This window comes from Hirundo rustica, chromosome 5, assembly GCF_015227805.2.
Source record: "Hirundo rustica isolate bHirRus1 chromosome 5, bHirRus1.pri.v3, whole genome shotgun sequence".
NCBI lineage: Eukaryota > Metazoa > Chordata > Aves > Passeriformes > Hirundinidae > Hirundo > Hirundo rustica.
In genome coordinates this window covers 28,136,971-28,162,781 of record NC_053454.1, presented here as the reverse complement: position 1 = coordinate 28,162,781, position 25,811 = coordinate 28,136,971, and the positions used below count along the sequence as shown (strand labels likewise).

At 35.8% G+C, this 25,811-nt stretch overlaps 1 protein-coding gene across 1 annotated transcript in view; it reads left to right on the top strand.

Moving 5' to 3' along the window:
• Nucleotides 1-25,811, top strand: part of DLC1 (DLC1 Rho GTPase activating protein) — a 216,431-nt gene that overhangs the window by 33,835 nt on the left and 156,785 nt on the right. The window contains exons 3-4 of the mRNA XM_040063971.2: nt 16,947-17,096; nt 19,605-19,745. Of these exons, the coding sequence (XP_039919905.1) occupies nt 16,947-17,096; nt 19,605-19,745 (291 nt within the window). The remainder of the gene's footprint in view (nt 1-16,946; nt 17,097-19,604; nt 19,746-25,811) is intronic.

The following is a 25,811-nucleotide window of genomic DNA, read 5'->3' as shown; positions in this document are numbered from 1 at the left end:
ATTAAATTTGGAAAAAAAAAAAATACTGGAGTATACTTAAACACTCTCAAGCTGGTTATCTCAAGTTCTCTAATAGAAACATTTTGATTGTATGAGGACATAGGCTAATCTGTGCCAGCTGTTCTGTAGTTAACTATTCCGAAAGTCTCATTCTCCCTTCTCAAGCAATTTTTGTTTTTTCTCTGCAGACATATTTCATGCAAAAGCTATGCTGACCTTTAAAGATGTTTTATGTTTTTGTCACAAAATACGGTGGCAATGTCTATTTTTTTTAATATTAGGAAACTTCACATATAATGATGTTTTTTAAAAGTGTAGCTAATGTTTAGTTATTTCTAGCTTTGTGAAGGGTAAATAACCATAACAGCTCTATGGTTATTGTATAAAGGGGAATATAAGGGAAATATTAAGATAGTAATGTTAGTGTTTCATCATACTGAAAATAAGTATTATTTTTAAATAGGTTAGCAAAGTTTCAATTAAGAATGTATCTATTTCTTTAATTCCTCACCACATTTACTGGAGATCATGGCTATTATTTACCTTATGGACATATGCAGAAATAATAGGTATAGAAAAAGCATTGTTCTGCTGACTTAATCAATTTTCAAAGATCTGACTCATAGATATTCTTTTCACAAAAATGTAGTGTTACTTTTGCACTTTTAAGTACAGAGTATGAGATATATGTACACATATATTCAAGAAATATCCCATTACCGAGGGTCACTATTTGCGCTGGTTTGCAGGTTGCACTGGGAGTCTTCTAATATTAATTTTTCTGAGGTGTAAATCATAGTAAGATCAGTCAGATTTTAAGCCAGACAAGTAAGGGATTGAGTCTAAAATTAAGAAGAGCATTTCAGCTTGTCATCAGCAAAACATTATTTTATGATAAAGGGGGGAAAAAAAAAAAAGCTAAAAAATTATATAACTGCTTCCATTTATGGCATATTTTTAAACAAATGTGTATACTCCATTCTATGATGGGCTTTATAACTTTTGAAGAGGACATGCTATCCTTACTGCATCGTGTCTTCTTTTGTGTACAAGGAAGCAGACAGCGGGAGGTGAGGTTGTCCATATACACCCTAGGCTCTTTATTGCATAGCTTCAAAATGGAATGAGTCACCTGGAAAAATCCAGCTGAAATAAAAGTGTGCAAACTTAATTTTTGTTTTGCTTTTAAAAAAGCTTAGTGATTAAAATGGCATGTTAAAATACTGAAAAACAGAACAATCAGACATTTCCATGCAGACACAATTATATATGCAAAATTTTATTCAGACTTTGAGATTTATGGATATATGAGTATAAAACTTTGCTTAAAATATTTAATATTTGAAATGCACTTTACTGCAATCCACCTAAGCCGGAACATGCAGATAGGAAACTCTAATGCATACAGGCTGATTCCTGTCCCATGGTAATTCTTCCTTATTCTTTAGTAATTCAGTTTACCAACACTCACTGAATCAGTTCTACAAATAGCTGTTGTATGCATCTGATCGTGATAGTGTCTCTGTTGTCAGTACCTAGATGGCACCCACTTGAATTTAATTCACCAGATCTTATTCAGAGACTAGTCTCACTGATTTCAGAAGCACTAATTGGGAGGAAATGGCAAGCAAATTATTTTATTCTGTTAACTTGAAGGGTTGATCTACTGAAAATGCAGTTCAAACAAAAGCAGAGGATTTGTGAAAATCAGACCAGGTTAGCTTCTGGACTTTTAAACCTCACTTCATATAGTTAGAGCAAAAAAATTAATCATTCATATCTTCTGCAGTTTCTTACACTTTAATCTTATAAGATCAATTAGGTTATCATACTCTTGACCTAAATAATTAAGAGCCAGAAGACATAGTCCTTAATATTACTGTTAAACCCAGAATTACAATAGTTTCACCACTTTTACTTGGCACCAGTCTCTAAATGCATTCAATTTCTATAGTGCCATCATTTTAATTTAATGGTAACACCACATAGGCCCACTAAAGATCCTAAATTATAATATTATGAATCCTTGGAAGTTATATATTTGGATTTCAAAGAGCTGATAGGGGCCTTCCCATGATGCTCATAAACAGTAGAAAAATATTTTTACATCCTTTACTTCCATCAGTTGTAACATGTGCTACAATGCGTCCCACCCTTTTGTAGTTACAGATTACAGTAACTTTTTGTACTCTTTGAAATGTAAGTAATACTGCAGAGGCCTAAATTTTTCATTAAATATTGTGGTCACTGAGCTAAATGATCATATACCTTTCTATTGCTTTACTCACTGATTTTTCACTCAGTTTTTAATCACCTGGGGTTTACATCAGACAATAACTTCAGAACTTGAGTGATATGACTGTTTCAGTAGGTCCATCTCACACACTGGACCTGGCAAGGGCTTTCTTCTTGTGCCCACAGTGCCCATGTTTATACCTAGTCCAGCTGACTCATTCATCTATGGACAATGCTGACCAACCTGTTCTTCTCAGTCTCCATGTTTCCCTGAGTCCTGTGGTTACCTTTGAAAACTGGCAGCTCTTCTCAGAACAACCCAATTTATCTGCTTAAATTTTTTTCCAATTAAATAATGAAATTATTAATAAACCACAAATGTCAGTAATACTCTCAATGACACAAAACAGACTTTTCCTAGAGCATATAACTCAAAAGTCAAGGAGGCAAAGTCAAAACAGACTTAGAAAAAAAATTTCCTTCAGCACTCTTGAAAAATCCTGCTCTCAATATTTTGAGATTTTGATAGTAATATGCTTCATGAGAAACATTTATTTTGCAGAAACTTTTGTATTTCAAATAAGGGACTGAAGGAAAAGTTAATTGTGCAATTCTCCTTACATTTGGGATCTCTTCCTTAAAAAAGGAGAACACTGTTGTGGAATTCACTTGAGGGCAGGAAGGTTGAATTAGAAAGCCACAATTTGTGATCATCAAGTCTTAGAGCTTTTGCAATCTATGTTACTCCTAGCCCAATTGGCCCTTCAGCCAGACCATGTGGATTATTAAGCATTTGTTTAGTCGGGTGGGCTCACTGATTTTTTCTGTTGGCCAGAAGCATGGATGAATTATGGGCCAGTTAGAATTTCTAAAAATTATTGAAAAAAATATGTAGTTTTATTTATTTACTTCTCTTGAGTCAAACTGTTGATATGGCCTTCATGCCATTAAGACATGACAATCACACCATGCTGAGTTTCCCAAACAGATACAACTAAATCCAGAAGAATAAATGTCTTCTGCAAGAGATTCAAGCTAACAGTCTTATTGGATACCTACTCAAAACACTAATGTTCACTATTTTTAAAATATTCCTCACTATTTGATGTTCATATCTGAACATTTTAACACTTCATTGATCAGAGAAAATGTCAGCCAGCTTGTGAAGAATAACAGAAAGACCAAAATTATGTATTCTATATTCCTTTTTATCTTCTTGTCTTTAATGCTACTTTTTATTAGGCCTTATAAAATTGTGTTTATCCCAATAACTGTTTTGGAGAAGAGTTTGGAATTGAATCCAAGTTTGTTGAGCATTAGTTAAAATACATTATTTAATCCTGGCCCAGATATGTTTATCTTTTCTTATCCTCTTGTCTCTGTGAACTCTGTCTTGAACTCAAGCCTACTATTTGACTTGGTAAAGTCACATTTGGAAATAACATTGACTTCTGAATCTATTTTCCCATCTCATATTTCCCATATGCCCATAAAAGTAATGTTTGTATATGTTTGTCTGTGTATCTTCTGCAACACTGTGAGTATATTTACAATACAAATATGTTGGGTGTTAGTCGAAACTAGAACTTGCAACTAACTTTACCTCCCATTCCAATTGCCCAGCTCCTAATTGCAATCTGCTCCATGCTTTGTGGACAGACACACTGATACAGACTGACCAACTGAGCCCAATTTGAGCAGCTTATCCTTCCTGAGCTGCAGGCACTTCTGCTCTGTTCCTGGAAGACAGCAGCTGTGAAAGGAAGCTGTCAGTCATCCAAAACAGAGGAGAGATGTGCAGGCACGTAGAGGTGCTGTAGGGTCAGCTGGGAGGCAAGAGCTCACCTCCCAGCTGGGTCCAGAGAAGGGCACAATGCTTTTCCTTCCTTCAGGCTGTCAGATCTGAACACTCATGCCATTACCTGCTGCAGCCTGGATGAAACTTTCAGGGGCAAAAAGAAAAAGGAAAATGCTGTGACCGCAACCAAGTCTCAGCTGGACTCATGTCCAGCTAGGGCATCACTAGTTAACTTCTCCCTGGGGGTAGGGGCTCACATTTCAATTCAGGCTGTCATTTACTGCTCAGTTACTCCTTATTACTCTCTTGATTGACAGTGTAAATGTCTTATGTATTTTAGGCAAAGGTTAAGAACTTAGGTATGATACACAATAATCTGTCACATCAATATTACTTATGTGGGTTTTTTTTTTTCCTTTAATATTTTTTCCTCCCCTCAGTACATCCATGTGAGATATTTTCAGATTTTATAGTAAGAAAAATATGAGTTTTCCTTCTAATTCTGATACATACAATTTAGAGTCATATATTTTAGTTACTGCAGATAGAGAAGTGAAGATCATCAAACAGTCCTTGTATATGGCACACAATACTGATCGTGTCTGAGCTATGTTGTGAAAGAAAACAACAAAGTGATAACCCCATGAAATGCTATTGGTGCTGAATTTTTACTTTAGTTACAACAAATTATGGGTGTTTTTAAAATATTATATCATACTATTTGGTTTTGAAGGTATTTTTCTTATCTTCAGAAGAAGGTTACTTATTCTATAATGTAGTATAATTCATTTGCTGGAAGGTATGGCTCCAGGGTATGACTGGACGTATTTCCTGTGCGTGAAGGCCGTATGCAAAAGTAGCAACACCTATCCAACAGCACTACAAACACTAAGTGGAATACAGTAAAGAGTTAAATCAAATCACTGAGCAAAATGCTTAGCTGCATACTGTTATAATACTTTCTACCCAACCTTTCTACCCAAATTTCACCAGTAATTTTTGTAGATAATAATTAATTTCCATTCAACAATGGAAAAATTAAAGATAACCCTAGTAACTGGGTTGGAAGGGACCTCAGGAGGAGTCTACTGAAGCAGGAATAGATCTGAGATGAGACCAAGTTCCTCAGAACTTTATCCAGTTGGGTCTTGAAAGCCTCTGAAGATGGAGTCTGTAGAATTTCTCTCCAAGAAAAGTTTGGCTATACCAGAGTGCTTCCTGGAAGTCAATCATTCATCTCACCTGCTTGTTGCTACCTGCATGTTACCCTGGTTTTTCTGAGTTTTTTAAAGCCTTTTGAATTTTCATAAAACGGAGTCAGACCTTTAGCTACTGTACAATATTAGAAGCAGTTTCTACCTTTTTCTCACAGATGTAACATAAACAAATCCTTTGTTTTTCATTCTCTGTCCTTTGTTTGCATATTTCTAACCTGAAAACAATTGTAACTGACAGCTGGTCTGGCCACTGAGGCTGAGGGGTGATAACTCCAAAAGCCAATCTTCAGCTAGACCCACAAATGTATAAAAAGTAAGAAATAAACAAGGAGGCTTGCTCTCCATCCTGACTCAGCTTGAGCTGGATCGGAGAAAGTCCCTGCCCTGCGAAACTTCTCGTCTCTCGTGTGATTGCTTTGCGTATCACGATCACACCTGCATGTCTCAGTTAGCTGCCAGCAGTTTTGACCTCACAAATGCTGGGAGGTGAAATGGCTTCAACTGATATTTATTTGCTGTCACAACAGAAAATAGCCCTGAGAATAGTGTTCTTCCATTCCCAGAGATGTGCTCTTTACATCAGCTTCACCTGTAGTGAAGGCAGAAGGTTTTGCAAGTTGCTCTTCAGGACGAGTGGCCAGAGATGGAAGAACATCCCTGCACTTGCATTGTGGAGGGACAGAAATGCACCTGAATATGGGGATGGAGGGAACACAATATCATTTCCAAGGAGAAGAAAAGTCTGCCAGGCAGAACAAAAATTGGTAAAAATAAGAATTAATAAGTTTAAGCTAGAGAATGATTGTGCTTGCATGTTAGAATTAAGATTTTAGTACAAAGAGAGGTAACACTGGAATAAGACCTTTTATGCTTGGGGCAGTTTTGGTGGTTTGTAAGTAGAGCTGGAGAACTATACGTCAAGTATGACAGCCTTAATATTGAAAGACAGATGATATGACATTTCAGAATCACTTCCAGTTGTATATTTTATGTTTCTATGACTTTCTGTTGCTAGCTCATGAACAGAGTGCCTAAATGTGTAATATTTATTATTGCATATTTCAAGCAGTTAGTGTTGATTTCAGATTAAAATAGTCACTAGTCTTGAGAAGCTGAACTTGCTGCTGAAAAAACAGTGAATGTCAAAAGCGATCATACAAAATGTATTCATTTAAATGTCTATTGAAAAATTGCTTAATTAGCAATTACCTGGTGCAACTTTGGGCCTCCTAAGGATTTAGGATAGAAATGAAAAAGAAAAATGGGTACTTAAAGTAAATGACAGAAACATATAAGCCACATAATTTAGGGGAAAATTAATTCAAGGATTCACAAAGGTAGTTGCAGAAGAATGAGGCTTTCAGACTAGCTTTGTACTTTGGTTCTGTGTTACGTGGGTTCTGGACTTTGATGAGAATGGAGAGTGAATCCTAAAGGCTAGTCTAAAGGCCAGTGCATGTGTCTGAGCAAGCCCTCAATGCTGGGCACTGTGCACAGATCAGTCCCCTTAAGTAACATTTAATTGTTAGAATAATTCCAGTGTGCATAAACGTATTTCAAAGGCATACATGAAATAGCTGAATATATTATAAAGAAAAGCGGAATTCCTCGTCTGAACCACAGACTTCTCCAAAATTCCAGTCAACCATTTACCACATGGTCAGACACTTGGCTTTGATGAATTTCAAACAATATACAGAAGACAGATGCTGTTAAGGGGTGTCTGGGGTAAAGAAGAGAGTTTTGGTATTTTTTTACCAAATTTGGACCATCATCAGTTCCTCAGAATCATTTCTGCAGAGATGGTGCAGCAGTTGTTGCAGAGTTTTAGAAAAGCTTGTGTGACTGCAGCATCCCGGTTACTTATTTCAAAAAACATCTTGGTTGTAAAATACAGTGTGTGACATATCAAGGATGATCTAGCTTCACTTGATTCTGTATTTTCTCAAAACCTCTAATGTTCATTCATTGATATTTGCTAAGAATTCAAAGTGAAAGAGCAAATGTATTTTTTGAATTTTTTTTTTTTTTTTTTTTTGAGCTATCTAGAATCTTTCTAAATACGGCTGAAAAGGAATTACAATTTACTTGATCAACATTTCCACTCCCACCATGTTTGATCCCAATTCCAGCTGGGGGTTTGTTTTGCTTGTGACTAAGCTTCCATGTAGTTAAACCAAGAAGTCTGATATGAACATCTAATTTTGTAACTCTTTTGTTGAAACACTTTTATTGAGACAAGTTCTGAACATTCAAGTCTATTGGGCATTAACCTGAATCTGAACGTCTTATTCACAAACAAAAATTTTATCCCCATTCAGGATCAAGCGTTTGGCTACCACTTCCTCAGTAGCCAATTACAGCTCTCATAAATATCAAAGTGCAGTGAATTGTGATACAAAAGTAACCTTAGTTTAAATCTCATGGTGCAGAAATAATTTGCTAAGAAGGTAATTGTCACTGGGAAAATCTAATTTTCACATGGTAAAGAGTGAGCTCTTTCCCAAGAAAACAAAGCACTTAAACTTCATCCTCTGAATATAAAAAATTTGCAAGGGTTTTTCTCAAGCTATCATGTTCTCTTACAAACTTCTGACATAAAAAAATATCACTAGTATTTCTTCAGCTGCGTAGATTGACAAAGGTAAAGAATAAATGGATGAATTAAGAGACAGAGAACAGCAGCTTTCTGCTGCTTTTTGACAATACACCTCTCTTTCAGACCCTCAACAAGTTACTAATGTACACACTGCCTAAGTTCTTTGTATTGGTATACTGAAGAAAAACATTTGAGAACATGTCAAGACCCTACAATATCTGTAAAATCAGCTAAACCCCACCACCACCAACAAAAAAAGGTTACAGTTAGGTGATCACTTTTCACTTTGCAATTAAATTCCAAGTTTTTGCAAGAAAAAATAAAATTCAGTACAGCTTTTTGTCCTGCCTTTTTTTAGTCTTCCTTGGCCAGCACTGATGTTTGTAGGGTTGCACAGAAGACCCTGATAGGCACTATACCTTTCCCAGGGATTATGTTCAGCTAGACCCCCAATTTCTTTCTGAAACTTTCTGGAAATGGGTGCTGGTACAAGGAGAACTGAGGAGTAGCCTGGACAAATAGATGAAAGTACAGAAACTTAGAACCAGGAATTGGGGGAAAATGAAAGTAACCGTGTAACCATGAGCTGTATCAGATAATGGTTTAGATATCTGGTTTGTTTTTTTGTTTTTTTTTTTAATAAATTTGGATTACAGCTATAAACAGAACAAAGTACAAAGTTGCTAAGTAAACATTTTCTGATCACCTCAGATTTTTGAAATACTAAACCGTCATTAATATCATGTAAGATGAAAGTATGTTTTGCTAATTGTCTACTGTACGGTTTTATAGAGGATTTACTATCCAGTACCAAACATCCATTAGAGTTTGGCAACAGAAGAGTGGATTGATTTTCAGTGTCTTCATAGCAATAATTTATAGCTCTCTAATCTAACTGGTGACATGTTTAAAGTAGGTCTAATGCACCTGGTTTGATACTTTTTGTACCTTGATCCTATCTGTCCTTTCAGACACAAGGTTGTTTCAGCTCCATGAGATTCAGTATGGTTGGTATATACCTGACTATAACCTCTAGCATTCCATATGAGAATTATCCTCTCCTCATTCTTTTTACCACCTACTCTGAAGTTCCATTTTTTTTATTTCTTGCCTCCTTACAGGGGTGTCCGTAATCTAGTCATGCCTCAGAGTACAGGGAAGAAAAGAGTCCTTGTTGAATGCACCATATCTCAGCTTTCCTTGATTCCTTTTGTCTTCTACTGGCCTCCTCCAGATATGAGACTTACTGGAAAATGTTTGTGTCTGGCACAGAAGCCTAGTGTATCTCTCATGTAAACTGCTAACCTGAGCAAGATTACTAAAACCAGAAGGATAAATGCAGAGTTTTCTGTTGCTACCTAGATAACTAAATAACTTACCAGTTTCTCAGAAGCCATAAGCACTGGGCTGATTTCAATAACTTGCAGGATATGACAAAATCTTCCTCCATTTTGTCATGCAAGATATAAAAATTCTCAGTCAACTCCTGATAATGAGCCAACCCATCCCTCTGGTTAACCCATTCCTCTTGTACCAGAATTTTCTTAATGATTTTTATAGCTCAAAGAAAAGTGAATAAAGGAAATTTTCTATAATGTCTTACCTGGACTTGAAACACTCAGTGGTGAATCTTCACTGCCACCTCACCCTGCTACATTCCCGCACATGAATAATATGCAAATTGTTAAGGTATGATTTGCAGGGGCATTGTGTTGTATATTTTTAATAGGCTGGTTTTTTCATTTATTGATGTCAGAATCATATGAATTAAAAGATATCTAAAAAGGGTTGACAGTACAACCTCTATTCTCAGAACTCTTCACTTACTAGGACAGCATGAAAACCATTTAGGACAAGACATCCTACATCTCCTACAACTCCTACAACATCCTACAACATCCTACAACTCCTCACATCCATGTTTGAAATGCACTAAATGATGAAGACATATAAAGTGCAAGTACCCAAAGCAATTCACTTACTGGTGTATTTGTAATCCACATGCCAACAAACACATATCAAAGCTAAGTTTCAGGTCACTGATGATGATTTAATTGCTGATTAATAGAATGGTCTCTATTTTTACTCATTTCAGTCTTTGATTTATAGTATAATAGAAAAGAAACAAGATAACTGAAGTATTTTCTTGTTGATTTTTGCACAAAATTTCTATATCTGAGGTACTTTTTCAATAATATAAAAAAATGTAACATCAGTTAACTATCACTCACATTCACATTGCATTTCTATTTAATTACACTATTTGTCCAGTCTGATAATTAGTGTTCAGATTACTGTCATAACGTTCTCCACAAAGCAGTAGTCTTTCCACTCATAGCAAACAGATACAGGGTCCAATAAAGGCAAAAATATGCTTTTTTGCTTACTTTGTAGCTCATAATCATTAAAGTATAGTCATAAAATGTGATTTTCAAATAATTGCAATGCTAATTTAGAAAATATAAAAAAGAGTAAAGCTCAGAAGTAACTGAATTTCTTTATGCTGGAAAGAGCATGATTAATTACATTATGTTTAATGATATTTTTTCCCACCCAGTGAACAGAAATTACATTCATATTATGCTGTGTGTCTCTATGGAATCTGATTTTGGCAAATTTCTGTAGTCATAATCCTGATATGATGCTAAGTTGGGAATGACTACTGGGAGCTGGATGTCATCAGACTGGCTACTTCAATCAAGTATAACTCCAAAGACAGAGAGCCGGATTTCCTACATCATTTATACTTTATAATATTTTAGTGAAAGTATAAGATAATTATCTTCTACATTGGACAAGATGTACCATTTTGAGTTGGTTAATTTTACATTTGATTTTGCTTCTCTTAGTTACTGGAACTAGTGCTACCACTTATTTGCATTAGTATTACAGGAAAATTGGTATGACTCTAGTGTAGTAATGGCAGTCTGAGAAGCCTATGTTTTCCATTAATAGCTACCCATGGTAATAGAACATTAGCTAGAAAGTGATCCTGATTGACTCTGTTTAATACAGAGCTCTGCTGTTTTGAGAACAACCACTTCAGGAGTGAATCTACCTTCTATCCCTGCTGAGCTAACACAGCTGTGCAACGATTCCTCGGATTGTTTTGTACCAAGGTCTTTGAGAGATTTTCCATTTCATCAATAGCGAATTGCTAAATTTCATTATTAAAGCAACATCTCTGCTAGACAGTTTACTCAGCTGACATGAAAAATGCAAAACTAGAACGCTAGAAAAGACCCTAAAAATACTAAATGGCCTATGGGTTGAGTACATGTTTAGGCAGAAAAAACAGTTGTAGAAAAGAAATTACTACAAAGGAAAGCTTTTGTTTGGATTAAATTAGCTTTGAATGTGAAAGATGTCAAGTTTTTGCAATGGAAACTGGGTTAAGTTCATGGGACTATCTGTGAAGAACATATGAGTTTGAAAGACCTTAGGAAAAGAGGCAAATTGAGATGCTGCACCTCACTTCTAGTGCTGAAATTTCCTTGTTCCTGTTACTTACCAGTTGGGTATATTTGGACTTTTTCTTCTCCATCATTTTTCAGCACATTTTATTCTTTTCTCAAGAGCACAGCATTATCCCTGTAAGGACTTTGCTCTACAGGAGGAGGCATAATTTTTGCCTAGAAGTAGAAAAGGCATTGGTCTTTTTAAGACATGTTATTCAGAGATTTGGTTTCTAATACAGCTGTGGTTTTTTACATTTCTCTGAGGATACAGTAGTGAAAATCACAATTAGGACATTACATAGAAATTAAGGCCTTCTGAAGACTTCCCTTTTACAAACATAACTTATTTGTGTGTTTAACAGAAGTTAAAAAGCACATGAATACTTATGCTATTGAACATTTTATATTTGGAAAAACTGATCAGTGATCTAAAGCTCTCGCAAGGAAAATGTAAAGAAAAGCTATTCTCTCAACATCATGTGTGAATGTATAGATGAATGGCTGCACAAATATATGAGCACATCTCCTCACCTGTGGTGTGTACACCAGTGTAGGCTACGTCTTTTATTCCATTTTCAGTCTGTTCTATATATTAGCTCAAATATTATTTATAATAGCAATCTTACTGTGATTTTTCTGGTGTCTAGGTCTTGTGTCTTATGTCAAAAAGGAATAGAATGTTTTACTTTGTGTTTTAATGTTCCCTGCCTGCAATCCCTCCCATAATGAATAGGACTCCAATTGTAGAATCATAGATTGGTTTGTGTCCGAAGGGACCTTTAAGATGCTCTTATTCAAAAACCCCTGTCATGGGCAGGTATACGGTACAGTGTAGCGAAAAATTCAGAGACCCTAAAATTCTTAGGTATTCTTAGGTATTTTCCAAAGCTTGTGAACTCAACAGTCCAATGTAGAAGGATGAAAATTGAAACTTATTTGCATATCTGCTAGTAAAAAATCATGACTAATTTAAAACCAGCATATTTTGCATTCTTCATTTGTTTCTTCCTATGAAAACCTTTATAGTATTAAATCCGTGATATATTATAAAATTCTCTTTTTTCAAAAGGGATATTTTTAGCAAGGAGAGAAAAGAATGAGTAATTTAATGCCATCTGAAATATATAGCATTAATATAAGATTTTAACTCAGTCCAGCTGGCTGCAGATCAAAAATACCAGGCAAAACTCAGCCAGCTCTTTCCATAAATGATCCCTTTCTTGGTGTAAAAATCTTGCCTTTAAAATCCAAGTTTTCCTTTTCAAAGCAATAATGAACATCTTGACTCAGGAGAGTCAGGAAAGAGGTGGTGCCCTGATGGCTCTAGTAGGGGGATGTTTAGGGCGGGATATTTTCTCCCCTCTTATCGCACAGGCACTGAGAGGGTCTGCTCAGTCTGGGATCAGCAGATGCTTTCAAAGGGAGAACCTGCAGGGAAGGGTGGGAGTGACAACCCCCCTGAGGGTATTAAGAGAGAGCACAAATTTAGTTTTGAGTACAAATTTTCTTTCTGTATAAAATTTTTGCTAAGAAAATTAAAGTAGGATTTACACTTAACAGTCTACACCCTTTTCAAAAGGTACCCTTTGCTTCAGCTCTACTCAGCCAAAAGATGTATGTGGGAAAAGGGACTGCAGTAGGAAGTGTGCGTGTGATGTAAAACAGTGGCTAGTGAAAGGCAAAATACACTTGGAGAAATACTGTGTTTAAGAGAGCAAGAATGTGAAACGCATCCAGTTCCATTTTGCCATGCCTGAGTGAAACAGAATGGATGTATTAAATTCAAATTTAGGGTCATACCCTTTAATTGGTTTCGTCTGTTTGAGTTGGTTAAAGTGTAATGTATTGCTAATATGGGTATGAAAATCTTGAAAATATAAATAAAAAGGAGGGGGTAGGTTCTTTCTAGAGGTACTCTCATTAATGCTGCCTTCATACAGGGTTTTTTATTCATCAAGTGTTCAAAATAAAAATTATAAAATTATGTGCAGAGAACATTATATTAAGAAATTGCCCGGTCTTCTTACAATTCGTACAAGACAACTTGGTAGTAAAAAGACACAAACACTTGAAGACATGGGGGTACATATTGGAAAAATGTAATGTTATTCTTGTCAATAATATTCACAGAAGGGACTAAAAAACCTAGCTAAATCTCATTTGCAGGCATGTTCTCAAAAATGTTTTCATTCTAGTAACATTGTTTGCTGATGATAGCAACAGGACTTATAGACTGTTTTCCTTGTAAACACATTTGAGGTTTTATAATTTAGGTGCAATTCAAACATCCTTTATTCTAGGAAGAGTTACAGTGTTTTCTCTTCTAAACATATGGATATATTCAAATTTAACTAGCTTCTTTATCACACCAGTGAGGATACAATTTAAAGGAAATATTGTTTTTTCCAGTTCATGACCTAAACTATTTCCTCCTTGTGTGGAGATAGGTTAAAAACAAAAATCTCCAGGCAAACAACATCTCGAGTTTGACCTACTGTTTATATTTGTGATGTATGCCTGAATTGCCTTATGCAAATGCCTTAAGGCAGAAATAAACGTTGTAAGGGCTGTCTTTGACCAGACACCTTCTGATGCCCATTTTGACTTCATAATCATACAGATAGGATTTCTGTATAATTCTACAAACGTAATTTATATTTTTGCATTCTAATTTGGAAGGTAAATAGCTATTGGTAGGAAATAACATGAAAGACTGGAAGCAAAGTAAATGCTGTGTTTTCAAAAGGAAACGAATTAATTGCTAATACCTTGCTGGCTATAGATCATATGATACTTCAGTAATAAAATCTCAGAATATAAACAGAAAAGAGATTAAAAAAAATAAAATGAAAAATTATAAAGCTCTTGGAAATTTATTGGGGACTATCAAGGCTAAAACTGTCTCAACATAAATTAATCTTATAATTATTGTTTTATGTGTTGTGAAGAATTTCCTACTCAAAACTAGCCTTTTTTTATTTTATGTGGGGTTTTTGTATAGTGCTTAGACTTGCATGTATACAAATTGATAGTGCCCCATCAAAACAGGTGTTTAGTAAGTTGTAAAAGCAGAAGCTATAGTTAAAATTTTAAATTTCTCATGTTGATGTGAACAGAGCCAGAACACAAAGTTGGGACTTCTAAACAGAATAGCTAAATTCCAGAATGATAATATTATTGTTTTCTGAAAGCAGTGATTCCCTTCAAAGCCAGCACGATGTGTCAAGCCTGAGTATCACTTTGAGCAATATTTTGCCACCTCTCCATTTCAGCATTCTTCTCCAGCATTCTCAATCTGCTGCATGCAGAGCAAGTTTATACTGTTATGGCAGGATGAATCAAAAAATTTGCCAGGGGAAAACTCAGTTGTTTTTTTTGGTTTTTTTTTTTTTTCTTTGAGTGAAATGCCTCATATCTTTCTAGCCTGAGGGAGGGCGGGGGGGGAACAAACAAACAAACAAATGCAAAAAAGCCAAGAAGAATAAAAAAAACCCCACACAGCCAACACTGCTTTCTTTGTTGTGGCAATGAATTTCTGGTTTTTAAGTCAGGTGTCAGTTTGAGGTTGATTAGCCTTTGCATGGTATATTTCCAAGCAAAACCAATCGAAATAAGAACAAAATGAGGGGACTGTGTAGGAAGCTAGTTTAGTAACAACACTGGCATCCTCTGACTGTGTAAACTGGTGACAGTCTTGCTCACTATGGCAAACATGGTCCCTACCACAAAGTAGGTGATTTCTACTCTGTTAGCTGTTGCCCTGAGATTTTCAGCCTTCTAATTGTTTGCATTTTTGTAGTGCAGTTTCTCATGCATTGTAACATAAACAAAGTGATTGTTTTCGCATTCCTCCTTCGGGGGAGGGACAATTGATGGACTGCTAGTTTGACCAGTGGGGTTGGAGAGGTGGCAGCCTCATTCTCCAATCCCTGGTCATTGTCCAGAATCTATATAATCAAGGCCGAGAAATAAACGTCCCTCATTTTGCCCTAACTACAGACTGTGTGAGTATCGTTCTTTTTGTGTCCTGTAGCGACAGCTAACACTCAGCTGCTCTGCTGGTCTTTCTGTACCCTTGCAGATTAGATGAAATAACTGTTCTGACATTTGTAAACCTCAGTTGTCTGTTTAACATCAGTTAAAATGAAGATCCATGCAGTGGCAATGAATCATTTGGGGCACTGTGTTTTCAATTTGAAAGGAAGTGAAACAACCCGTTTTTGTGATTTCTAAGGTATTTTGAGGTGATATTCTCTCACAATCACTCTAAACTCAATTCAAATTCATCAGAGGATCCTGCAAATTCAGAGGCTTTTTAGAAACCCAATGCAAAATATCAAGTTCCAATACAAAATGAAATACCACAATTTCCCTGGGTTTGACCTTTGCATTGTACATTGTTCGCAACTCTGCTATGGACTGATAGATTTGTATTTCTATTTTTCTAAGATTTAGTGAAGTAACAATCACATCTGTCTTCATCTAAAGATCATGTAGACTGTGATTCATATCACTATTTTATCTATCTATATCCTTTAATTCTAGCAGGAATCATCTAATTCATGTTTGGCAATACTTTTGAAGTAGTCTACGAAAATCCTGCTGATGGAATCCTAAGAAGAGAAGACTCTATAACCTGAAAAACAGTTTAGTGACTAGAAAATAAAAGGCTAATTTGGACACTTATATTACCTACTTCTTGGGCACAATGATGCAATTTTAACATCTTTGCATCCATTTCTTGGGAAAGATTTATAAAAATATTATTTCAAGTGAGTTAATGGAACTTTGTATTTTCTAAATTCAAATTATGAAAATCCATACCAAAACTAGTAGGGGTTTTCACAGTCCTGAATTTTGAAGCAGGCTAGTTATCTAAATTTTATGTTAAGTCTCTATATGAAAGGGAAAGGAAAGAACACCTTGAGAGCATTATTTAGTCCATCTAATTGAAGATCTTGCTTCGAGTTGCATTTTTGAGGATCTGCTCTGCCTCCTTTTTCTAGAGAGTATAGGGAAATTAGCTGCATAGACTAGGTATCTGAGGCTGTGATGTGAATACCCCCTTATCCTGCTCTTTCCAGCCAGAGAATCTATGATGCTGTGTTCACTATTACCCTGATGCATCTCATGTGTATCAAGAATTTCCAACAAAGACAGAAATCTCTGCTACAAATCAACAAAACATAGTTACAATAATGAGGTCCACTAAGAAAAGAAGTTGGGGTTATCCTCAGATGGAAAATGGCCTCTTTCAACTTGTGTCCTGTTTTCATCGTAGATTAACCTCCATCATTTGTACTTGTACAATCAAGTTAATTATTTTGGAGTGAATATTTTGAGGAGTGTTTAAAATCTGTAGCTGTTTTAAAAATATATATATCCAGGTAATGATGCATTTATTCCAAACAATTGTGCTTTGAAGACATTTAATTGCTATAATGGATGTATATTAAATATTAATATATTTTCCCAGCAGTACATCAGTACTTAGTAACCTGGTTACACAAAGCAGTATTTTAAAAAAAATAAAATTCTGCTTATTATTTAGTGGCTTTCCACGCAAATTAAGAAACAGAGCTTTCATAATTTAAGGTTATTCATTCCAAATAATATCAGTTGTACTTTCTGTTCCATAGGAAATAACAGAAGATCGGGATCGTTCACGACTGGATTCAATGGTGCTGTTAATTATGAAACTGGACCAGCTTGACCAGGATATTGAAAATGCTCTCAGTGCAGGCTCTTCCCCATCCAGCACCCCGACATACAAACGGAGGCATATACCTGTAAGCCAGTTTGGTAAATTTTTTATTATTATTCTAAATACAATCTTTTTTTTGCTTCACCTTTTTCTTTCAGTCCTCACATTTTTCAGCTCCTTGGTGTAGAACTAAAGGTCTTTTTGTAAAGAATTGGACTTGTTCTTTGTGGGGTTTTTTTTGTATATACATGTTTTGAAGGCAATAATATTGGCATCCATCATTTCTTTTTTGGCATACTTTCATAAATGAGAGCTTCAGAACTCCCAGATAAAACAAAGGGAGATCAACAAGATTCAGAAAATGTCTGGCTCTCTAATTATCACCCACTGTAAATGCAGAGTCAACACAGGCTCAGGGTCACACCAGTCTCAGAACATGTGTCATTTGATATCACATAGAACTGAACGTACGTCTGAGCTACAGGTTTTGTTTTTCTTCTAGGGGAAGTCAAAAAGTCCTCAGTCATTCAAAGTAAGATTCCGGGCAGAACTTGAATTATTTAATGTAGTGGGGGTTTTATTCACTTAAAAGGATCATTCTTTGCTGAGAGTAATCCAAAAGGAGATGGGACAGCTCACAAAAATGACTGATGCTTTTTTTTTTTCCTGTAAAGTGTTTACACATGTAACCCTGAAGAATATGAAGTGGCTGATCCAAGGTATTCTTGTGTAGGCTTCCTGTTAATTTCACCCACATGTGCTGCAGATGTTTTTCAGTTCAAGAAACCTGAGAAACACTGCCCCAAGATCTCTAGACTAGCATTTGTATCATTTGTTTGGTTTAGTGATATTTTCTTTAAATAACAAGGAGTTTTTCCTTTGAAAGCCATGCTTCATTATTGCTGAGTGATCTGTAGATGAGAAAAGCTGAGTTTCACAGGGTTTGATCAGCTGACAGTTATACAATGTGTCATTTTTAGAGGAAATCACATAATTTTACTTTTCATCATTAAACATTTTCCCACTGAATATCAATGTTCTCACAGTATCTCCTTAAACACTGATGACACAGGAAACCTGAAATACAGTGTTAACATCTGTTCTCTATATCACACCAATCCATGCCAGCCCTTTAGCTAATTTCTTACAGTAATAAAGGGGGTGGAGGCAATGTGTATAAGCAACTCTGCCTGATAATCAGACATGGTACCTGTTCCCATGGTGCAAAGCAGCCCTGCAGAAAGACGGCTTGCATCAAACATGGAATATATGCTATCTATGGACAATAATTTCCTAGGAATTTTTGAACCTTTGATTGTTGTGGACCAGAAAATCGAAAGATCTGGTTTTTAAGATATATAGGTGTTGAGTTCAGCCTTATATTTATTCTATGGTAAGAAATCATTTGAATATGATGCAAAAACCTGGGAAATGCAGCAGGAATCATGGTTCTGCTCTGAGACAGCATAGCTCTGCTAACCAGAAACTCCTGAGAGCCGCTGTAGCCAAACTGACTGCTACAGAGGCTGCTCCATGGCTCTGCTGCATTTCCCGGTGCTTCACATTGCAGACAACTCACTGGCAGGAAATATCTGACTCAAATACATGGTCCTACCTAGAGTCCAGCTTTGTGCCTAATTTCTACCCTTTTCAGAACACCACACACTCGTGTACATGGCACAGAGGCACCTGCCCAAATGGCAGCTTTGGCTTGGCAGACCAGAGACTTAACTGGAATTAATTAACCAAAGGTGCTGTATCTTTTCAGTTCAGGAACAGAACCCCTGAGATGACTCTGCCCCCTATTTCACCTACTCTAGGAACCTGGCATTAGGAAAATGAGGCTTTGTCTGCATGTTTTCTGGGATTAAGAGTGGAGAAGATTTTTTTGCATAGTGTGTATCTGTGTTCATGCAGGCTGCACCTCAGCTAGTAATCCTGACAGTAGATGGCTGGTTCTACACATAGCCAGGTCTTTGCCAAACATGTGTCACAATTTATCTGCAAACAGTGTAATCCCTTGCCCTCACCCTATGCAGTAAATCAAGCATGCACTGAATTTTTACTTCCTCAACAATAAAACATACTGTATATCTTCTTTTTATTCTCAGAAAGAGGAATGTAATCAGTGTCATTAAAAGTAAGGACATTTTAACCAGAAATGGTATTTGGCTGATAAGTGTCTGGTGATTCAAAAATACTAAGGAGCTGTACCTCTGAATTGTATAAACTGCTGGATGGTGAAGTTATTTCATCTGCATAATGGCTTACAGATGTTCACTAGTTTGCAGTGCTGCAAAGACAAAAGGTGGGAGCACACAGGAAATACTGAATATTGGAGAAAAATGTCAAACTTCTGCAGCCCTTAAATAATTTTTCTTACCTTGCATTCTACCCTTCAGGGGAATTATAGCTTTGATATTAGTAGTGAGTTATAATCTCAGAACAGCAGCTAATGCAGATCACCACATTGAAAATGACAGCAAGCATATGTATTTAAGTGAGCTTGCCTAAATATTTCCATTATTTAGCAGAAATATGATTTTATTTCACATTCATATTTACTAAAGGGACTTGCAATATTTTTCTACAGGATGTTGAATCTGGTTCTGAAAGTGGAGTGGATGTTGCTTCCGTAAATCACACGCAAACAAACTTGTCTTCTAATATCCATGCTCCTGACCTAGCATCTCCCTCTTCAGTAGCCAGCTCTGGGGCTAAACCAAAGGCTGGGGTGAGTGCAAAGGTTATATTTTTTTAAACTTCTCTCAGGATTCCAGATTGGAAGTGAAATTTAAAAAAAAAAACCATTATACTATTTATTACTTGGAATGTACAACAGAAGGTGTAAGACACTGAGGAAAAAAATGAAAGTGGTCTTGGCCATTTCAGTGGCAAACAGTACTAGAAGCTTCACATTTAAAAACACACTATTAACAGCTGATGATTACAATGTGCTGAGTTTTTATATGAGAAAATAATTTAAAGGGGCTATGCTCTTTAGGAAGGTAATGTGGTGCCACTCTGAAGTGGTATCACTCAGAGCATTTCCTAAATCTCATGAAGGATGCTGCCAGAGAAAAATTGTGGCTTATTTATGATGTTCAAACGCACTCTTGAGGATACCTATTACCCTACTGATTTGAGAATGTCATTCAAGGGCCAAATTTGGCAAGTGATTCTAGATGCTTAGGGTCAGAGGGGAATGTCTGAGCAAGCAGACACTTATCTGCCAGTCCCAGTGCATGCTAGGTGGTGTGGAAGGGCTGGCCTGAGAGCTCAGCTATGGCAAGGAACCTCCTTCTATATTCATAGATACACAGAACTGTGGGAAGCATGGTTCTTTCTTTTGCTGTTTTCCATCTTTTGAAGAACTCTTCTTTATAATGCTTCAGCCATCAACGTGTGCAGAAATGCTCAGATGCCCTAGAAGCTCCTGTCATGCTGTTCTGTCTTGCACTTGCTCTTTCCACTGCCTCAGGAAGCACAGAACTCTAGATTTCTAAGTTTTGCCTATGCTGAAAAGTCTTAGCATAACTCCTACTCCATCTGTTCACTTATTAAAATGCTTCTGGTTACCAGACCAGCATAAAATCTGGGATAAAATATCAAAATAAAAATTGTAGTTACCTTAAATGTATGTTTAGAGCAAGTCTATAAAAAGTAAAATAGAGGCCACCTGTCATTTACTGTATGCAATAATAGCAAGTTAACTAATGCCTTTGATTGTGGTTAACAGAACTTCTAATAAACATTTACATTTGGGATTGTTCACTTGTACAAAAATAAATTCACTTGTAATTTATCATCAGTGCATAACTATAGCAAATGGAGAGCTCTGCACTCTGTCACTGCATACATAGCAACACAAATTCTCAAATAAGTACATATGTTAAGCTGGAAGGTGATACCCTATTTTACCAGATGCTGAGAAGCACACAGACACTTTTTCACTTTTGAATGTATTGAACATTCCTTTGAAATTTCGGTTTCTCTGCTTGTATTTGGGGAACTCTTAACACCTGGCTTTGCAGAAGTATGGGTCACTTCCTGGGAGTTAGATATTACGTGTTAATTCTGCTTCAAGAATTTTTTTTTTTTTTTTTAACTTTTGTTGTGATGAATATATCATGCTGAACATACATGCAAATGTTATTTTACTATGTAAATTTGTAATTTTTTTTATAAGTGAAGTTAAAATTTCTCCAAACAGAACTCTCTTCTAAAGCTTTGCAGCCTGCAGCCTGTATTAATCCATGTAGTGATGTCCTCTGAAAATCCACAATGTGGTGTTCTATCTATAAAGGAGACTGTAGTATTTGGTGTTTGGGGAATTTTTTAGTTTTGTTTTCATTTTTATAGTTTTGATTTGGATTTCCTTTGGGGATTTTTTTGTCAGACTATAAGAATAAAATTATTCTGCACTTGAAACTCGATGAGCTACTTTTTAATGGTAATGGACTGTTTCAAAGATTTTACTCCCTTTTTGGAGTTTATAAGTGCAGATCTCCAAGGATTCCAGATGCTTAATCTCCAAGGACAACTCCTTTTGTTGTGTTTATTAATAGTATGTAAACAGGAGTGCAAGGGTGATTAGTTATATTATGGAATGATTTGTGGTATTTTTAAACAAACTACAGAAAACAGCTGACTGCATCAAAGCGAGACTGTAAAGTTAAACATCACATCATATGCAGACCTGGGTAGTGGGAATATCAAGGCAGGTCAGGGAGACATGAGTTTGGATCTAGTTCCTGATAAAGAACTTGTAAAAGATATTAATTACACAATATATAGCTCATAGATAGAAAATATGTGTACACAAACCATGTCCCTTCATGTTTGTTCAGCTTTATATGGATTTAAACCAAGTCATTTCAAACAGCGTATGTTGGGAATACCCATAAGCATAATTTGGTTTGATAGTCCTAGTGGAAATGATTCACTCCTTGGTTTATGAAAAGCAGGACATTTTAAATTTTCAGGAGAAGATTTAATAAAATGTTAAACAAGAATTGTATTTAAAATTCAGTGTCAGTTGGAATTTTCTCTGCAAATTAATAGTGGATATTATTTTAAATAAAATTAAGGTTATGTGTGTATATTTTCATGCACAAGTTATTTAACATTTCATGAAGGTTCACTTCTGCATAGTCAAACCCGTTCTTGTCAGTGTGCATGCCTGTGTACAGTACATATCCCTGTGTGTAAGCACACACCTGCCTGCTCACACACACACACACACAGAACTCCTTACTGAATATAGGCATGACAAGGAAGAACAGGATTCTCCACAGAGCATTATGGAAAAGTTTCTCCGTGATTCTGCAGGGTGGAGCATGAAGGCCTTTGATACGCAGATGTACTTGGCATTTTGATCCTACAGGAAGAATACAACTGAATAACCTTCATCCTAAATTAAGGATGCCACTGTTATATCTCATGGTCAGGGTGAAATAGCATCCTATGACTGATTATGTTTGAGCCACAAAATGTACATGTTTAGAAAGGTGCCTATATGGGCAGCCCTTGCAAAAGTAAGGATTCATGTGACTGAACACTTCCTACGTAATTTATGATGGGAAAGTAAGAAATGGTTTTGGCATCCTTATGTTACTTATGTTTACAGAGTAAAAAAAAATATTCATGCTTCTATAATTAGCACATCTTTATGTTCTGGGGGTTTATTAATTGGTCTCCAAAATAGACAAAGATTTTTGTATATTAACACTTGAGGATACACACTTGGCTAGCATTAATCACAGGAGAGTTGAAATCAGGTTAAAAAAATAAGAAATCAACAGTGTTTTGCCCCAGTGGCCATGAGAAACACTGGAGAAAGGGAGTGTCTTGTCTGGATTTGGAGAGAAAGGAATGTAAATATTCTCTATGCCATTGCCTTCTGCAAATCAATTCTATACATCTGGACAGTTAAAATATTCTTAACAATAAAGACCAGGAATTATTTATTTTAAATGTGGTTTTATTATTATAGAAACAATATTGGACTAGAGTACTTAAAATGTGTTTTGATATCTAAAAGCAAGTTACCATATCCTTCTCTAATTCCCAGTTAAAAGCTAGCCAGTTAAGGAAAACTTGAATCAATTATCATTGTCCTTTTTTTTTTCCCTTACTTCCTCTGTACAGAATATTGGCTAAAGGACAACAGCAGCTAAGGCCTAAAAGCTGTGGCCAAAATTTGTCCTTGAACATCTGCTCTGAAAAACCTGTTTATCTTCTGTTCAGGTGAAAAAAACCCAGCCATGATTATTTTCCACTGCTTGTCTTGGCAGTCTTGTCCCTCCTGCTTCAACAGTGTCCAAGTTAACCTTAATCACGCTGTACCAAGGCAATCAGGCATCTATTATCACCAGAATAGCTGGTACCTAGGAGTCGATTGTTTTTCACATTAGCTATAGTGACTCATTTAAGATGCATTCAATTCTCAAAGTGATTTAAGACATCAGTTATGCCTGCAAATATAAAATTACCTAGTCTGGCTGAGCACTGGAATGGGCTTCAGGCGCAGCTGCTGGTATCACAGAAGCCTTGGATGAGCTCAGGAATCCACTCTCGCAAATCTTGTTACTGGATTGGAACAAAAAGTTGTATTATTTAAATGACATATTTGCAAAGTTTAATTTATATGCACTAAAATAATTTAACCAAATGCACTTTTGAGTCACAATTATACATTTTAAAATTTGAGCCTTTTAAAGAAAGCCAAATCATTTTGTGAAAAATAATTCTGAGATTTGTAGATTAAGAAAGAGTTCAAGTTTCTTGCTACTTAACTGCACTATTTTTTAATTATGGATGCAGATAAAATTTATTATTATTACAAGGAAATCTTTATTTCAAATTGAATATTAATAACAGAAAGTTATAAAATTATTTCAAGGGTTTTAAAAGTTTACATTTCCTACTGCATTAGATTGTATAGTAAATTCAATGAACTATGAGGTATGCAAACACATAAAGAATATGTCAGTGCATTCGTGCTGACAAATCTTTAGCAGCTGGCCATGCAGTTTGAAAGGTGATAGATTTTGGTCTCTGAATTGTACTTTCATGTTATATTTCTTATTTATCAAAGTCGTCATATAAATTTTCTGAAACTTGCTGCCATTATAATATTCCTTGAATTCTTATTTTAGTCATTCAGGCAAAACTGAAAATTAATCTGTAAGAATCAGGGAGAAAGACCCTTACTTTGCAGCATTAATTCAAATGCTGTTTCTTTACAACTTGATAATTTTTATGATTTCAAGATGTGAAAACTCTTCTCAGGACCCGATCAAGTTGATTAATTTAATAGTCTTTCATATCTACGTTTAAAAGAAAGTGTTTCAGCAAACAAGGTAAGGGAATTAATTATGAAATTACCTTTTCACGCAATCACAATTTCATTTTAATTCTAACAGCCTGTCATTTTACTCTACAAAATGTAAAATACCATGAAGTAACTTTTGCCAATCCTGTAGAGCAGGATTATGTTGTATTTATTATGTGAACTTCTCAAAATGTTTCTTGGACTCTGTCTTGTTCCCCAAAGGAATCTGTATTCTGTTTTAAGTATCTCTTCTTATGTTAATCCTAGGTGTACTTACTTTCTCTCTAATTAAATGACAGAGCTTTCTGTTCTGTGGCACCTTTTAAGCACTGTAAATCTTAAAGGTGAGCCGTAGTTGTTGTTGTTCAGGGACAGTTTCTCTCTCTCCCTCTCTCTCTCTCTCCCAGTTTTTCTCTCCCTCAGTATTAAATCCTGAGTGACCAATGTAAATTCACAATGCAATGAAAGGTTTGCAATTTTATACAGGTACAGCATGACCCAGGAAATGCACGTATTAGGCTATCTGCTCTCGGTTCCAAATCCAATCCCAACAAAATACTGGTAATCTAAATTGATACCCAGCTTCTGAAGTGATAAGCAGGAAGACTTCTGAGGCTTGCCAAGATGTCAAGTTGTACATTTACATTTCTGTCTTTGCTTGCAACTTGTTTATAGCAGGCATGCTTATATACTGGGGGTTTTCTCATGTTTTCTGTCTTTTGTAGAGTTGCTTACACTGTCTTCAACACTGTCTCCTTCTGGTTGTGTTTGATAATCACTTTTTTATAAACTGAAGAAAGATTTGTGATTTCTTCAGCAGTAACATCACTAATTGTTCTGGTAGAAATGTAAAGTACATTTTTTTCACTGTATGCTGCCACCTGGTGTCCTGCTCTTTTAGATGAGGGGCACTACACAGGGAGCATCAAGCACTTGGACATAGGCAGATACATTTTTGCAGAATTAAGGCATTATGCCCTAGTTAAAAGATTTAATGATCAAAATTAGTCTAATTTTAGTTTATATTTAGAAATTATATATTGTAACTTAGATAACAAAATGCTGTGACTGAAGAAAAAACTGTAAGTGAAAATTTCTAAGTCACTTATTGACTCAGAAGTTTTTTCCCAAAGCAATGTTTATGTAGGAAAAGTAAATAAATATGCAAACATCAATTTGCAAGTGGGGAAAAAGGTTTTTTTATCTACTATGCACAGATAAAATAACCTGTTTAGTTATTTGCACCCCTTTCAACCAAATAAATGCTTCTCATGATGACACACATATTGCCAGATAAGTCTCTTGGAAGGCTTTTCTCCTTCCAGTGGTTTGTGGATATGCCTAAATTGTCTCATTTAATGGAATCTTCCAGGTCAAAATTATGAGGAAATTACTTCTTCTAAAGGAAGTCTATTCTTTAGCCTTCTTCTAAAAGTCTTCTATTTCCAACCATTAGGTTAAAGG